Source organism: Phoenix dactylifera, chromosome 2 (genome assembly GCF_009389715.1).
Source record: "Phoenix dactylifera cultivar Barhee BC4 chromosome 2, palm_55x_up_171113_PBpolish2nd_filt_p, whole genome shotgun sequence".
NCBI lineage: Eukaryota > Viridiplantae > Streptophyta > Magnoliopsida > Arecales > Arecaceae > Phoenix > Phoenix dactylifera.
In genome coordinates this window covers 2,262,547-2,279,749 of record NC_052393.1, presented here as the reverse complement: position 1 = coordinate 2,279,749, position 17,203 = coordinate 2,262,547, and the positions used below count along the sequence as shown (strand labels likewise).

General features: G+C 43.3%; 2 protein-coding genes across 2 annotated transcripts; one reads left to right on the top strand and one right to left on the bottom strand.

Moving 5' to 3' along the window:
* The first annotated feature begins 9,135 nt into the window (after positions 1-9,135).
* Positions 9,136-10,755, top strand: LOC103716268 (probable LRR receptor-like serine/threonine-protein kinase At1g34110). The gene has a single exon (XM_017844991.2). The coding sequence runs from the start codon at positions 9,136-9,138 to the stop codon at positions 10,753-10,755; it is 1,620 nt and encodes a 539-aa protein (XP_017700480.2).
* A 1,282-nt stretch (positions 10,756-12,037) lies between these two features.
* Positions 12,038-17,138, bottom strand: LOC103716269 (MDIS1-interacting receptor like kinase 2-like). Its single transcript, XM_039117054.1, has 2 exons — positions 13,678-17,138; positions 12,038-12,931 (listed from the first exon to the last, which is right to left on the bottom strand). Exons 1-2 carry the CDS (start codon positions 17,042-17,044, stop codon positions 12,564-12,566), a joined length of 3,735 nt encoding a protein of 1,244 aa, XP_038972982.1. The 5' UTR covers positions 17,045-17,138; the 3' UTR covers positions 12,038-12,563.
* Positions 17,139-17,203: the final 65 nt, after the last annotated feature.

Below are 17,203 nucleotides of genomic sequence, written 5' to 3'. Positions count from 1 at the left end.
CTTGAGCAATCATAGAAAGGGAGAGGAGAAAGATGTGGTTGTCACCAATTGGTCTCTATCTCTAAAGCGTCGAAGAGAAGAAGCAGCCATTAATGAGAGCAGCTCTGCAGTAGATTGATTCTTGGCTGGTGTTCAGGTCATCTACCAATACTTAAACAACATTTTTGAGAAAAAAGTTGAACAATAAACCAACTAATATGAACTGATTTTGACTCATTATTCTTCTTCTGAGGAATGACGGAGGAAGTGAGACACATCCCCCAAAATTTATTAATCAAAACGGTATGCATGATTTTTGACTTATTATCGAGAACATAATAATATAGACTAGGTTCTTGGCTGGAAATCTATTCTGCGAGAATTACAGGATTTCAATCATGCAAATGTTGCTTGTCCTATAACTTTGGTATGGTTTGAATAAAAGATAGTTGCTTATGTGTAAGTTGTTTTTGTGGATCATTTGAATTAAAAAGCTCCAAATAATTTCATCAGCTTGATGAAATGAAACTACCACAGGCCAACCATCGTGTTGGGTCTCAAAATCACTAAAGGAGAGGGTAAGATAGCCAAGCAAGCAATTGTGCAGGACAGGTATCGCATGGAAATTAAATATGCTTCATATCAAAGTCAATTGAAGCTAATCAACCGAGCAACATGCCCCTGCGCAATCACTAATGCTAAATTCTATTTTCAGATTTTCCTGGTTGCTTTCAAAATCATGGGCGACTTTCGCAAATCATGGCCCCATAAAGATTAAAGTCAAGATGCTCTGGTCTTTTCTTGTTTGGAGGGGAGACTTTGACTTGGAGAAATATGTGGCGAACAGGTGGCAAGCCTTTTGGAAGGATACGGAAAGCAAAGAAACCGTGTCACAAGGGCTGATATATAGCCCCCATCAAAGTCGCAGACGTTGTCCTCACGATGGAATGCAAGAGAGAATTGCATACTTTTTTGTAACACATGAGCGATAGTAATAGATAGTTTACCAAAATAAATTACAATCATGTTCTCCAAGCTATCTAAACCCTTCATAATCCACGAGAATCACCAACAGATACACTATCTTTGCATCTTGGCATAAACACTTTTAAATATAAAACAGTTTGCTATTATTTTTAATTGCTACTATTCTAGTGAAAGGTACGATGAAGCCGTCAAAAAATGAATTTTTAAGTTTTCCTGCTAGAGCAAATTAAGCAAACACAAATTCTGAAATTTGTTGGGTTATGATCTCAAACAAAATAGACTCTGCACCAACAGTTGTAGATTTTATTACTAAAGATGTTACTTAGGAGTGAAGCAGACCGGCAAGTTAACCGGCCACTTTTGATTACTAAAGTTGTAGGACATTGCGAACTCTTTTAGGCTTTGTTCTAGAAGATCCCATTTACTAGAGGCAGATGGTCTTCTCTAACCACCAGTCTAAATCTCAATGGCTGGCCTTCTAATCTTCATGCGCTCTGAACAACCTAAAGAAAATCAAGCCGTTAGATAGGAAGGCTTGGAACGAGCGGGCTGTCATTGCCATCGTGCATGTGGCGTAGGTTCACTTGGGTAAACCCTTCTTCTTGGTTCACACAGCACTAGTGATCTGTAATCAAATCAAAAACAGCACTTGTGCTCAAAAAAGCAACAGCACTAGCGAACTGCCGAAGAGTCGTCGGGACACAGATTTGAAAAATTAAACAATAACTAATGACCATATAGAAACAGGATTAGAAGGATCGAGTCCAAACACGCTCTCCAGGTCTATAAATAGGGTTTTCGAATCCCCATTTCGGTACCAACCAGCAGAACTAAAAAACCACATACGGAACACCTCGAGAGCCATATTAATTATGGATAGGGGTGGCAATCGGGACGGGTTGGACACAAACGGGTCGGATCATGTCGGGTCAGAAAATCATAAATCTGAACCCGACTTATTTATTAAACATGTCAGAAATTACAACCTGAACCTGACCTATTTAATAAATAGGTAACTCGACCCAATTCGTTTAACCTGTTTAATAAACAGGTAACCTGTTTGCCCAACCCGACCCGACCTGTTTAACCTGTTTAGCCCAACCCATCTTGATCCGACCTGTTTAACCTTTTTATCCAACCCGATCCGACCTGTTTAACCTGTTTGCCCAACTCAACCCGACCTATTTAATTTGTTTGTCTAAAGCTATCAGTAATTAAGAAAATCAGTTGAAAAAATTGTTGCTTGGCGATCACTAAAGCTAAAAAAGGTTGATTAACACTGACAAACTCAAGAACTTTAAAATCAAACACATAAAGCTGAGATAATGAAATGCATAGAAGTTCCGATAGTTCGGACAGTAACGACAACATCAGGCTCATACCACAAAGCTGCAGATATGCTCATTCATATAATAATATAACACAATTTTACTAATTGGAATCTGATGGTTTTCTAGTTGCAAAAATATATTAGTTACAAAATGTGATCACAGGAGTAAGGCAAAAGCCACAGAGCCACCCAATGTCAGAAGCACTGGAACATGCACAAGCTTCCCACGAGTCAAATCAATATCAATGTGGGCGCTCCTCATTTCCATTTCCAAAACAAAGTTGTTAGCGTTTTGGTCATAGAAGCTGCTTTGGAAAACAGGGCAATTCTCAGACTGCTTTATATTCTTTCTTCCAAGGCCTTTTCCATATGCACCAATTAGAAGGGCCTCAGCCCGGCCTGCAGCAGTAAACAAACAAAAAATTATTCAACTTATAAATTGTCTACATGATTATCCAAAGAGGCATATGCATGGTTGGAAATAGCTAAGTGATTGCAATTAGCTTCTCTGCTATCATCCTGTTAAAAAGAAAAACAAAACGACATGTTTCAATGCTGTTTGGAAGGGAAATGGAAAGAAATAGAAGTAAAACAAGCATGTTTAAATATTCAACAAAGTTCCATGGTGCAATTAATGGTGCAAGTTATCGCAGAGCAAAATCTACAGAAACAAGATGGGAATTGACTTTTCTAGGCAAGAGGATACTCTAATCAATATTCAGTATCTCTACATCACACCAGGTCAAGATACATCAAGGAGTGATCAAGGAATATGTAGGCTCATCCAGCCACCACCTCTACATCACACTTTATATATCTTCTAAAATACACTGAACAGTCTCCATATTTTCTCTGGAAGGGCACAATGAAATATGAAGCATATAATAAAAATGGATCATACATCCAGAATCAACAGCATGACTGTGAAAACTGACATTGGGACTAAAAAAATGCAAAACCATACCTGTACCAATGACACAAAAAGAAGAAAATAATCTCTTAGTTTGATCACTCAATCCACTACATGCTAGTTGGATAACAAATGCAAAACCATACCTGTATCATGTTAAAGAACCGTACAATCCACTACACTATTTTGCATTGTGCTAGACCAAGTTTGGATCTTGTCACCCAATTGACTGTGATTGAATAGACAAGACTCAACCAGATTAATTCTTAAAACCATTAACACTTTCACTTCCAGACGCAGGTATGAACTGCCCCCCCAATCCCCATCAACTTTTGACCTCCGGCCAGATGCAAACAACTCTCTCGAATAAAAAGGAACAAAGCCCAGCAAACACTTCAAGAAGATGAAAGAAAACCCCCATCAAACCGGATATTAAGCCAGGCTCTTTACTTGTTCAATCAAACTAGAGGTGGGCAACGGGCCGTGCCGGGCCGGCCCGGCCCAGGCCCCCCGGGCCCAAAAACTAAACGGGCCGTGCCTGGCACGGCCCGTCCAGCACGGAAGGCCAGCCCGGCCCGGCCCCAGGCCCCTCTATTGGTGGGCCGGGCCGGGCACGGCACGGCCCGCAACGTCTCCAAACGGGCCGTGCCTGGCACGGCCCATAACGGCTCCAGACGGGCCGTGCCAGGCACGGCCCGTCTGGAGAGGGGGGAGAAAAATAGCCGTTTCCAACGGCTATTTTCGTGAAAATGACCCTTTTACCCCTCCCAACAGTCCAATAACGACTGAATTGAGGGGTATTTTGGGAAAAAAAAATTTGGGGCTTCTATAAATAGCCCATTCCTCCCTCATTCTCACCACACCAAACCTCTCATTCTCTCCTTCTCTACTGCTATTATTTATCTCTTCTAAAGTGCTCTTCTAGCAATTTAATTTTTAGTTTGTTCAAGTGCTACACAAGAGGAAGTTCCTGTTGAGAAGAGAAGGTCGCTTCTGTTGAGAGCACAAGAGGAAGCTCGGAATCTCGGCTCTGCCTCTGCCCTCCGACCCTCTACTCAATTCCTCCTTGCGGTTAGTTTTTATTTTTTGAATTAATCATAGATATGTCATCTTTTGAGGAAAGTCAGTTTGGCATTCCTGTTTCTGAGGGAGAAGAAACTAATCCCTAACCCCCTGTTCCTAGTTCCTCTAGAACTGGTGAACCGAGTGAAGGTCAAACCTCTTCTCGTAAGAGGACTAGTACTGTATGGAATGAATTTGATAGAGTTATGGTTGAGGGAGTCTGGAAAGCTAAATGTAAAAAATGTGCCAAACTTTATAGTTGTAGTAGTAGTGGGGGAACAGGGCATTTAAAAAGACATCAAGAGAGTCATAGGATGCATGATTCTCATGCTCAAACTCAAAGTACCCTTAATATACAAGGGGGATTACTTGTAGGTAATTTTGCATATAATCATGAAAATCAAAGAAAAGCACTTGTAAAATGGATAGTTAAGGATGAATTACCTTTTAGTTTATGTGAATCTTTTAATTTTGAAGAATATGTTCAATTAAACCTACAACCTGCTTACAAAAGAACTAGTAGGCGTACATTTAGAAGAGTAGCTATGACCAATTTTTTAGCAATGAAACAAAATTTAATTGAAACACTTTTTACTTTAAATGTAAAAATTTCATTAACTTCTGATATTTGGTCAGCATCTGTAGGTAGTAATTGTTTTATTGCCATTACTGCTCATTATATTGATAATGATTGGCAATTAAATAAACGTATTCTTGCTTTTCGTGCTTTTGATTTTCCACATTCTGGGCAACAAATTTCAAATATAATTTATCAAACTGCATGTTCATATAATATTAATGATAAAATTATGTCTATTACTTTTGATAATGCATCTAATAATAATTCTGCTGACTCATTGCATCCCATATTAGATGGAAATTTACTGCATATTAGATGTGCATGTCATATCTTAAATCTTTCTGTTCAAGCTGGCATGGGCATGATTCAAGATGTGATTTCAAAAATTAGAAATGCAGTTTCTTTTATTCATGCTTCTAGATCAAGACTTCAAGAATTTAAGGAATTATGCATAAATCATGGTAAACGTTTTAAAAAATTTAAACTTGATGTAATTACTCGTTGGAACTCCACATATAGCATGATACATGATGCATGCCCATATAAAAATTTATTAAGTGCATATATTAATGATCGTGGATTAGGATTTACATTGACTGAAACTGATTGGAATAAAGAAATAATTTTGGAAGATTTTTTGCTTAGTTTTTATAATGCTACCAATGTTCTTTCTGGTATTTATTACCCTACTTCATGTTCATTTTTACAACAAGCATATATAATTAGTCAAAAATTTGCAGAACATAGATATGATGATGTTTTAATGCCTATTATTGACATAATGGAATCTAAATGGAATGAGTATCGGGACAGGATATGTCCTATGCATAACTTAGCTGCTGTATTTGATCCTAGAGTTAAATTAAATGGCGTGCTAATTTTACTTGATGCATACTCTGAAAATATGAATCAAGATGCTGAATCTGCTAAAGATGAGGTAAAAAAACTTCTTTATGATATTTATGCTATATATGATGAAAAAATTCGTGGATCTAGAACACAAATACAAACCTCTATTTCTCCTTCTAGTAGTTCTCGTTCGTCATCTATTTTTTCATTCATTGCACAGAGAAGACACACACATGCTTCAAGTTCCTCTTCATCTTCTTCATCTTTAAGTAGTGAACTAGAATTTTATTTACGAAATGATCTTCATTCTGCATATGATGAAAATCAAATAGAGAATCTAGATGTATTATCTTGGTGGAAGAGTGTTAGAAATCAATATCCTGTTATGTCTGCAATTGCACGCAATATTTTAGCTGTGCCGATGTCCACGGTAGCATCGGAATCCGCTTTTAGTGCAGGTCGGCGTGTTCTTGACGAAAAGAGAAGTAGGATGACGGGCGAAACGGTGGAGATGCTTCTCTGCTTCAAGGATTGGCTGGATGCTGAGGCAAGACTTCAAGATAAAGGTGGACATAATATAACATCCTCTGATGATGATGATACAAACACTACTGAAGACTGAAGACTGAAGACTGAAGAGTGAATACTGATTCACTGAATCACTAATGATTAGTAAGATTTCTTAATTTTTTATAATTGTACATTTTTATTGTATTCTGGAGGTCAGACCAAGGTCCAAACCTCGGCACTTTCTTAGTTTCTTATTGTATTCTAGAGGTCAGACCAAGGTCCAAACCTCCCTTCATGTACCATTTTGATTTAAATTAATAAACTGGTAGGGGTCTATGCCAAATAGGGCTGTCAAACGGGCCGAGCTGCTCGGGCTCGGCTCGGGCCCGGCTCGGTAAAAGCCCAGCTCGAGCTCGGCTCGTTAGTCAAACGAGCCCGAGCCCGAGCCCAAAATGAGGCCCGTTTAAATCTGAGCCCGAGCCCGAGCTCGAGCCCGAGCAGCTCGCGAGCCCAAACGAGCCCAAAAGAGAGCTCCAAAATCGAATTGGATTGGTTTGGGTTGGGACTTAGCCCGTTAATCCAAACCCAATCCGTTAATCCTTCCCTCCCACCTGATTGGCTGACCACCTCCTCTTTTTTTTTTATTTTTTTCTTCTCCTTTCTTCTGGGTTTCTCCAGAAGCTTCCGGTGCCCTCCCCTCCCCTCTTCCGGGTGTCCCTCCCCTCCTCCCCTCCGGGTGTCCCTCCCCTCCCCTCTCGCCTTTCTCCTCCGCCGCCGATGACTCGCTGCCTCCCTCCGCCGCCGATGCCGAGCTCGGTTCCGTTTCTCCCCTCTCTCTTTTCCCCTCTTTGCCGACTCCTCCACCGGCGATCGTCGCTTTCGCGAGCTCTCCAGATCCGAGCTCCCTCCGCCGCCCTTCGTTCGTCTCAGAAGAAGGCACCGGCCGACGAGGTGAGTCTTCTCCTTTTTTTTTATTTCTTTCTTCTGAGTCGCCTTCGTTCGTCTCTCCCTCTCCCTCTCTCCAGATCCGAGCTCCCTCCGCCGCCCTTCGTTCGTCTCAGAAGAAGAAGGCACCGGTCGTTAGGGCTGTTAACGACCGCGAGCTCTCCAGATCCGAGCTCCCTCCGCCGCCCTTCGTTCGTATCAGAAGAAGGCACCGGCCGACGAGGTGAGTCTTCTCCTTTTTTTTTATTTCTTTCTAAGTCGCCTTCGTTCGTCTCTCCCTCTCCCTCTCTCCAGATCCGAGCTCCCTCCGCCGCCCTTCATTCGTCTCAGAAGAAGAAGGCACCGGTCGCTAGGGCTGTTAACGACCGCGAGCTCTCCAGATCCGAGCTCCCTCCGCCGCCCTTCGTTCGTCTCAGAAGAAGGCACCGGCCGACGAGGTGAGTCTTCTCTTTTTTTATTTCTTTCTTCTGAGTCGCCTTCGTTCGTCTCTCCCTCTCCCTCTCTCCAGATCCGAGCTCCCTCCGCCGCCCTTCGTTCGTCTCAGAAGAAGGCACCGGTCGTTAGGGCTGTTAACGACCGCGAGCTCTCCAGATCCGAGCTCCCTCCGCCGCCCTTCGTTCGTCTCAGAAGAAGAAGGTGAGTCATTCTTCTCCTTTTTTTAATTTCTTTCTATCCTTCTTCTCTTCTTCTTCTCTTTCCTTCCTTCATTCTTCTCCGACGAACCGCCGGAACTGAGCTCGGCTGGCGGCTGCTCGTTCTTCTCTCCGACGGTCGACGGAGACAGGGACGGGGATGGCCGGATGGGGCTGGGGATGGGGCGGGCTCGGGCTCGCCGCTCGGGCTCGGGCTCGGGCTCGGGCAAACGAGCTTCACGAGCCCGAGCCCGAGCTATGCCGCCCGAGCCCGAGCCCGAGCCCGAGCCCAATCCTGGGCTCGGTACCGAGCCCGAGCCCGAGCCCGAGCCGGGAAGTTGGTGAAACGAGCCGAGCCGAGCCTGCGGAGGCTCGGGCTCGGCTCGGCTCGTTAACAGCCCTAATGCCAAACCCCCCACCATTAAGGTGGCTTTATATTCATAAATCATAAATTCTTAGTGTTCAATATTTATTAATTTATTAAAAAAATTTATGAAGCATTAATTTTTATCGGGCCGAGCCGGGCCCAGGCCCGGACCGTGCCAGGCCCGCGTGCCAGCCCGGCCCAGGCCCTTATGGGCCGTGCCGTGCTGGCCCGCGGGCCGTGCCGTGCTTGGCCCGCGGGCCTAGACCGGGCCGTGCCGGCCCAGGCCCGAAGCAGGCCGTGCCAGGCACAGCCCGCTGGCCAGGACCCTCTAGCCCAGCACGGCCCTCTCAAAGGGGCCGTGCCAGGCACTGGGCCGGGCCGCCCACGGCACGGCCCGCTTCGTGCCGTGCCGTGCCGGGCCGTGGGCGGCCCGGCCCAGTGCCCATCTCTAAATTAAACCACAATTATTGTTCTCCCTGATGATTTAGAACGCAAACCAATCGAGCTATGAATCTATGATGGAGAATTAATAACACGGGACATAATTTTAAAAGAAAAAAAGCAAAACCAATCAATTTCTCAATATAAACCAAAAAAGAAAAAAAAAACCGTTTTCTTTTCAAGAAAGTCCCGCAAGAACATGGACACAGCAGAAAAAACTGAGGGAAAGAAAAGGGAGAGATCTTGGATTCTTGATGAACAAGGAAAAGTTATCAAAAATCCCACCTATGATAAGAAAAATCGTTGACTTTCCAAGAGAAGGCGGCTTAGTTGCTGTTGGCTGAGCCACATAAAAAAACCCCAACTTTCAAGAACTCCATACCAGAAATCCACACAGAGAACATCAAGAACCAGATCTCAGATATCAAAAACCAAGAACAGAACCAAAACCTAAATGATCGAGAACGCCCTCCCTAACCAAAATAAAAAGGACCCAGCAGAAAACACTTCGATCATCCACAATCCTTCTCGGAGCTAACTAAAATGAGCGAGTTCTGGATCTGGAGCAATTCGCTCTTTGGTGAGATCTCGCTGGACTTCTTCACAAATTGGACGGAGCTTATTGCCTTTGATATAGGGAACAACAAGTTCGTTGGACGAATCCCACCGGAGATTGGATGGGCCACAAAGCTGCAAATCCTATTCCTCTGGAGCAACAACCTATCAGGTCCGATCCCTCCAAAGATTGGGAGGTTGGTCGACTTGCAGGAATTGAATCTGTCGGAAAATTTTCTTACCGGTCCAATTCCCAGATCAATAGGAAACCTCACACGGCTCATTTATCTGGCCCTCGTCTACAACAACCTGAACGGCACCATCCCATCAGAGATCGGAAACATGACGGCACTGATTTATCTCTATATTTCAGGAAGCAAAATCACTAGTCCGATACCAAGCAAGCTTGGTAATCTTGTTCAGCTCCAATCACTGCGCGTGAACAATAACAGTCTGATTGGTCCGATACCAACCGAGCTTGGTAATCTTACCCTGCTCCGATCACTGCACTTGAACAATAACAGATTGATTGGTCCGATACCAACCGAGCTTGGTAATCTTACCCTGCTCCGATCATTGCACTTGAACAATAACAGTTTGATTGGTCCGATACCAACCGAGCTTGGTAATCTTGCCCAGCTCCAATCACTGCACTTGAGCAACAACAGTTTGATTGGAGAAATACCTTCTTCATTGAAGAACTGCAAGCAGCTGGTTGTTTTGGACCTCGGGGAGAATGGAATCTATGGAAATATTCCAGAATGGTTAGGAGAGAAACTTTCATCATTGAGGGTCCTCCGTCTAACATCGAATATGTTAAGTGGTAGCATTCCTCCTCAGCTATCACTTCTATCTTCGCTTCAGCTCTTAGACCTTGCACACAATAATATCTCTGGAAGTATCCCGCAGAGTTTGGGCAATCTCACCGCAATGGCAGAAGGCATTCAAGAAAGAAAAAAAACAACGAACTTCTCTTACCCCGTTTACTACAGTAACAGCGTTTCCATAGTCTGGAAAGGAAGAGAGGTTGCTTTTCAAAACAGGCTTTCATTAGTTGTGGGAATCGATCTTTCCGAGAATTATCTCCGTCATGCGATTCCTACAGAGCTAACAAATCTTTCAGAGCTAGTTTTTCTGAATCTCTCAAGGAATCTTTTGGATGGAAGTATTCCAGAGATGATCGGTAACTTAAAAAAACTAGAAATTCTTGACCTGTCCATGAATTACTTATCAAGTACAATTCCTCTGAGCATCACTTCTCTGACATTCTTAGATTCCTTCAACCTATCAAACAACCACTTGTCGGGGCGGATACCATCCGGCAATCAACTACAAACACTTGATGATCCATCCATCTATAGTGGCAATAGTGAACTTTGTGGATTTCCCCTCACCAAAAGTTGTTCAAGTATCCAAGCATCCGATGTTCAATTGTCAACTGATGATGATGATGAAAAAATATGGTTGTATCTTAGCATAGGACTAGGATTTGTGGTGGGATCTTGGGGGTTCTTTGGTATTTTATTCTTTAAGAGATCCTTGAGGCTTGCCTATTTCCGATACATTGATGATGTATATGATAGCTTCTCTAGGATATTAATGAGGTGATGAAGTGTGATGCAAATCCCACCATCTATCATGCACGTGGAGTTGAGTTTGTAGTTTTTTATTTTGAATGAGTCTCCTGTTTATTTGCTGATGTGTACTAGCTGTTAGAAGTGGGTCTTTGTGTTTCCAAGTCTTTAGGAGGCAACAAAATAATATTTTTTATGATGCCAGAAAGAACTTCCATTAAAAGCTCTTTATTTGCTGATGTGTACTGGCTGTTAGTAGTGGATCTTATGTAACCAAGTCTTTAGGAGGCAGCAAAATAATATTTTTTATGATGGCCAGAAAGAATTTCTATTAAAAGCTCCTTTAGTCATGCCAAGATCAATCAATGTACAATAATAATGTTAAATGAGTAATGCTATGTTGCTCCCCTTGTATGCGTATGAACAATTCTCTTGCCATATGGCAAGAGATGATTAATGCAACTCATAGATTTATTCAGTCGATGATGAAGTTGACAAATCATCAGTTATAGATCCTATGAACTATTTGTGTGCACATAATGGGTACCCTGAAATATTTTCCATGCTAAAAATTTCCCATCCTATCACTGCCCAGTTCACCAGTTCTGGTCCTATGCAAACAATGTACTTACCCCCCTTGCAGTGGTGTTCTATATAAAATTTAGTTTTATTATAACAAAACTTTATCTGCTAAAATTGTATATTTGTTATCAATCAAAAAAAGAAAAAAAAAACAATGGATAGCTGTAAGCAAATCATATGAATCAGCTAACTCATGAGTTTCCCTTCAGATGAATTTCCTTGACCTTTTACCACTGCAAAAAATGGATAGGCCGGTGCAAGATTTTTATGGATGCCTTTAATGGTGGAGGACGTCATGATGGGCCTGTTTCAAGATGAATCCAATAGAGCGAATTAACGGCTTTTTAGTTTATGTTCTTTGATCAATTTATGAAAAATAGTAGCATGAAATGTGTCATAGCTGACTCGTTTGGGAGGTTGTGACACCCCTTTAAAGGAGAATTTTTAATGTAGTTACTAGTGAGAAATAAGCAATTGACAATGTATTAACTAAGGAAATGAGGATGATTTGGCATTAAGGATCGTGCATTATGCAAAATGATACTTCATTGCACATCAGTCATATGCAGAAGAGGATTCTATATCAATAGATTTCGTAAGGTATATCATAAGTCCTAAGAAATTTATATTGAAAATATGATTTGAATTATTTGTGCCGTTCATAATACTGATATGCTATATATACAAGTTAAGCCCCAAGATACAGTAGAATACAACAATAAAATCCCAAGATTACGAGAAAAATACTAGTGACCAAATATAGTATAATACAATAACAAAATCATATGATTAAATATAAATACTAAATTTGAATATGACAATCAGATCCCATAATTTTTGGAGATTGATCTGAGCTGATATACTAATATTGAGTATACAATATGTGGCAGCTGTGATACCTAATATCGTATATACAATGAGAGACGAGATTGTGCATGATTTTAAGTTGTAATAAGTCCAACTATCTTCACCCAGTGATAGTTGGTGAGCCATTTTCTACAACCATTTGCCACTAACTACAGGCAAATGCCTATCTTCCTTCCCCATCATGCAATGCTGAGACATATTCATGAATCATTTCATAAAAGGCAATCTGAGGCCCCTTTTACTCTTCAAGATTTCCAAGGACTATCATGCACAAAGTCCTCTTCCTTGTGATTCCAGAGGTACTCTTCAAGATTTGCAAGGACTATTATGCACAAAGTCCTCTTCCTTGTGATTCTAGAGGCAAGCAGAGCCTTCACTGTTTCAGAAGACAGATCATTTCTGGAAGGAAGTCAGCTTGCTGATTGTGATCATTCGCAATGGTTCAGGGAGATAGGCTTGTGTGTGAGCAGATAACTCCTGCGCTACAAAACGCATTGAAGGTCGAGATTCTGGATCGGTCCGAGTGCATGCTAGGGCTACCTTTATGATGAAGACCACCTCCTCTGCTAATTGGCCTGTTGGAGGCACTAACCTTTGGTCCAAAACATCCATCAGCAGCACGTCCTTTCCCTCTGATGAAGCCAAAGATGGCAAAGAGGAAATAAGTTCTCCTGGGTGCTTCCCCATCATGACTTCGAGCGCCACCACTCCGAAGCTATATACATCACATTTATCTGTGACCTTCATCGTGTAAGCTAGCTCTGCAGATAATGGAACACATTGAAATAAGTTAATGTAAAACACCATTACTCGAATAGAACTAGTCATTTGCCGAGATTTTCCAAAATATAAGTGCTCGAGAATGGGTATCGTAGTAAATAAGTTTTCTGAAGCAAACAAAATGACAAGTAATTTATTTGTCCGGTAGATCAGCTGATTATCTAAATATTTTCAGCTTTCCTTCTCAGTAGTCTCATGCAATTCAGCTAATCACACTTCTAAATGAATGTTTTCGTATTAGTGAATTATAACATTCTTGTCAGACAGAGGCTTAAAAATATGCATATCAGACTACAGGATTGTACTCATAAAAAAGAAGACGCTGAAGATATCGTAAAAGCCAAGGTAGCATAGTGTTTAAACTTTAATGGCTACCTGCATAAATCATCCAGATCAGATTTATGTGCATGTCGAGTTTTGCTGAAATCAAGTTGCTAGTTGCACATTGTATGCCAGATATTGGCTTGATGGTTTTTTTTTTATGAAAAAAAAAATTGCCAAAGATCTCGCAAACAGTGGTTACTCTAATTTCTGGGTAATAATCAAGAACTGGCAATTTGATTATCGAAAACCTTTTTATCGAAATGTCTCTCCAGTGTAAATGCTATTATTTCCTAATCATACCGTGAGAAAGATGCCAAGTTCAGCAGAGTTTCAGGGGAAAAAAACAAAGGGCACAGACAACAAATTGCCGAGAACAAAGAAAAGCAGATGAGGGCAGAATTACCCGGTGCCATATAGCCATAAGATCCTGCTACCGAGGTCCAATTGGAAGAATTTGGATTCAGCAACTTCGCAGTCCCAAAATCAGAGACACGAGGCTCAAACTCTGACTCCAACAAGATATTGTTCACCGTTATATCCCGGTGCACAATAGGTGGGTTGCAGTCATGGTGCAAATAGGCCAAGGCATGAGCCACACCCTGAAGAACCTTCACCCTCATAGCCCAATCAAACTTCTTCCCCTCTTCTTGCCCATACAACACCTTCCCCAAGCTTCCCCTCTCCAAGTACTCGTACACCAGGTACATGTTCCCTCCCTTCAAACAAAACCCATGCAACTTCACTATGTTTCGGTGCCTCACCTCTGTAAGAGCTCGGATCTCGTTTTCGAAGCTCTTTATGTTTGCCTCTGGAACCTCATCAGGGTCCGATATTTGGATGCGTTTCACAGCGACTACATAACCCGACGATAGCTCAGCTTTGTAAACGATCCCGAAGCTTCCCTTTCCAATGCAGAAGACTTCGCTGAAGTCATCTGTGGCATTCATGATATCTGAAAATGCGAACTTTCCTTCTCTTTCCCATATCAATGACTGGGATGTCTCCCTGGCGGCGTTCTCCATCTCCAACTTTCCACGCCGTCTCTTCCTGCAAGCTAGAAGAATAGTTGTAACTCCAATTGCCAGTACCAGAACTCCCACAACTGGAACAACAATAGCAATGATGAGTTTCTTATGATCCTTGTGAGAACCACCACCAGAGGAACTAGACTCGCAGGAACGCAGTCCTCTCACATTTCCACATAGCCCTTTGTTTCCAGCAAAGGAAGAGGCATTCTTGAAGGCCTTTCCCCCCGGAATGGCTCCTGTTAGACTGTTGTAAGAGAAGTCCACAGACTCTAAGCTGGACATACGGGCCAAAGCTGGTGGAATTTGACCGGAGAGATCATTGTGGGACAGATTGAGCGCCTGCAGATATGCGAGCTTATCTAGATTAGAAGGAATCTGTCCAGAGAGGGAATTGCCACTCAAATCTAACAGGATTTGAAGAGCCGCCAAATTGCCAAGCTGATATGGTATCTCTCCAGATAGGTTATTCCTGCTTAAATCCAACAATATAAGACGCTCTGGATTGCCAAGCTTGGTTGGTATCGGACCGGTGAGTTTGTTTTCTGAAAGATCAAGATAAGCGAGCTGGGGAAGATCACCTAACTCTGAAGGAATGGAGCTTGATAACTGATTACTGCTCAAATTGAGCTTGTATAAGAGACTCAAGTTCCCCAGTTGAGGTGGGATTGCTCCGGACAATAAGTTGGAAGCTAAGCTCAGGTCCTGTAAGTTGGTCGTGTTCCCGAATGCCGCAGGAATGTCGCCAGAGATGCTGTTACCATCCATGTGCAAGTACGTGAGATTCTTGCATTCGCCCCAGTCTGGAGAGAGCGTGCCCATGAACTGATTGCCGCTGAGATCCAAGTAGTTTAGTATAGGATGGACGCTGAAAGCTTCTGATATGTCTCCAGTGAAGTGGTTCGACTCCAACCGGACTCGTCCAAGTCCCGAGCAATTGCGCAAGCACGCCGGGAGCGAGCCTGTGAAGTTGTTGTGATCCGCTGTGAAGTGTTGAAGAGCGAAGCCTTTGCATAAATCTGGAGGCAATTCCCCTGAGAAGCTATTGTTTGAAAAGCTGACATTGTACAGACGCCCATTCTGGCCGAGGTCTCGAGGGATGCCACCGCTGAGGTTGTTGTCGAAGACTGATATGAGCTCAAGATTTGGAAGCTGAGCAATGGTGGCCGGCAGCTCCCCCTCCAATTGGTTGGTGTTGAAGTCTAGATTAGCCAGTGCCGTCATGTTTCCGATCTCTGCTGGGATTGCACCGTTCAGGCTGTTGTAGAAGAGGGCCAGGGAAGTGAGCTGTGTGAGGTTTCCTATTGTTTTGGGGATTGGACCGCTAAGAATATTTGCCGACAGATCTAACACCTGCAAGTCGGCCAACCTCCCAATCTCTGGAGGGATTAGACCTGATAGGTTGTTGTTGTAGAGGAATAGGATTTGCAGCTTTGTGGCCGATCCAATCTCCGGTGGGATTCGCCCAACGAACTCGTTGTTCTGTATCTGAAAGGAAATAAGCTCCGTCCAATTTGTGAAGAAGTCCGGCGAGATCTCACCAGAGAGCAAATTGCTCGAGATCCCGAACTCGCTCATTTTGGTTAGCTCCGAGAAGGATTGTGGCAGGCCACCTGTGAGTTGATTAAGGGACAGCTCAAGGTAGGTGATATTAGTACACTGGCCGAGCTCCGGAGGAATAGTGGAGTTCAATGCTGCTGCTTTGATATCGATGCGCTCAAGCATCCTCAGCTGTCCTAGAGAAGAAGGGATCGGTCCACCAAGTGGATTGTTATAGAGTTCGAGCAATTGAAGGCCGGAGATGGACCCGAGGATAGGCGGGATCCCTCCGGTGAGATTATTCGATCCAAGATGAAGGTTTTGAAGCCTCGGCAAATTTGCGAGGGAAACGGGAATGACTCCTTTAAAGAAGTTAGAGGTAAGATTCAGGGACTCGAGATAAACTAGCTTGGTCGACAACGAGTCGGGTATTTTACCCGTCAGGTTGTTCTGCGAGAGGTCAAGGTACGATAAATTGGTGCAGTTGAGTACGAATGGTGGGAATTTCCCTGTCAAACTGTTGAGGTATAGAGATAAGTGCGTCACTGAAGGCAATGGGGTGAACTTGGTGTAGTCTGGGTTCTCCAAGTAATTGGATCCAAGATCAAAGTGGCGTACCTTTCGGAGATTGCTGAGCTGATATGGGATCGGCCCAGCGAGATTGTTGTTGTAGAGACGGAGGTCGAGCATCTCGGAGAGCTGACCGATCTCTGGCGGAATGGATTCAACGAAGTTGTTGCTGCTGAGGTCTAAAGAGGTGAGGTTGGAGAGAACAGAGATATTTGAAGGAATGGAGCCGTTGAGGAGGTTGGTATTGAGGTCAAGCTTGGTGAGGCTGGGCAGAGAAGCAAAATCTAATTCATCGAGGGTGCCGTCGAGGTTGGCATTGGGTAGGCTCAGCTGCACGATGCTGCCTGCGGAGTTGCAGCGGACACCAAACCATCTGCATGGGCTGGTAGAGTTGGCAAGGGACCATGAGCTCAGAGCATCTGGCTGAAGCAAGCTGGACTTCCATTTGAGGAGAGCTTGTGCTTCGCTCTGTGCTCCAGCCTCCAGAAACGAGAGGGAGAAGAATAAAAGGAGGGGGAGGAGAAAAGGTTGGATCTGGACTGTCTTCATGACAGAGATGGAGGATTTCAGAGAGATTGGTTTTGGTTCTGTTACCTTGTTTTCACGGCAAAATGCAGTGTTGCTCATAGTTATCATGAATGAGGGAGTGGTAGGGAGGATACCGAGAGGGAGTCAGAAAAGGAAGCTTGGTTGCTGGGTGTGAAAGGTTTGGGGTGTGGCTTTGATTAATTAGTGGCCGAGGGCAGAGGGAAGAAGGTTCCTCTCAGAGTCGCAGTGCTTGACCAGGACAAATAT

Bases quoted from the DNA above. Each gene is read 5' to 3' on its own strand.
- LOC103716268 (XM_017844991.2), top strand. From the start codon at position 9,136: ATGAGCGAGTTCTGGATCTGGAGCAATTCGCTCTTTGGTGAGATCTCG.
- LOC103716269 (XM_039117054.1), bottom strand. From the start codon at position 17,044: ATGATAACTATGAGCAACACTGCATTTTGCCGTGAAAACAAGGTAACA. The intron at 12,932-13,677 runs GTAATTCTGCCC...CATTATCTGCAG, and splicing joins TTATGGCTATATGGCACCGG to AGCTAGCTTACACGATGAAG.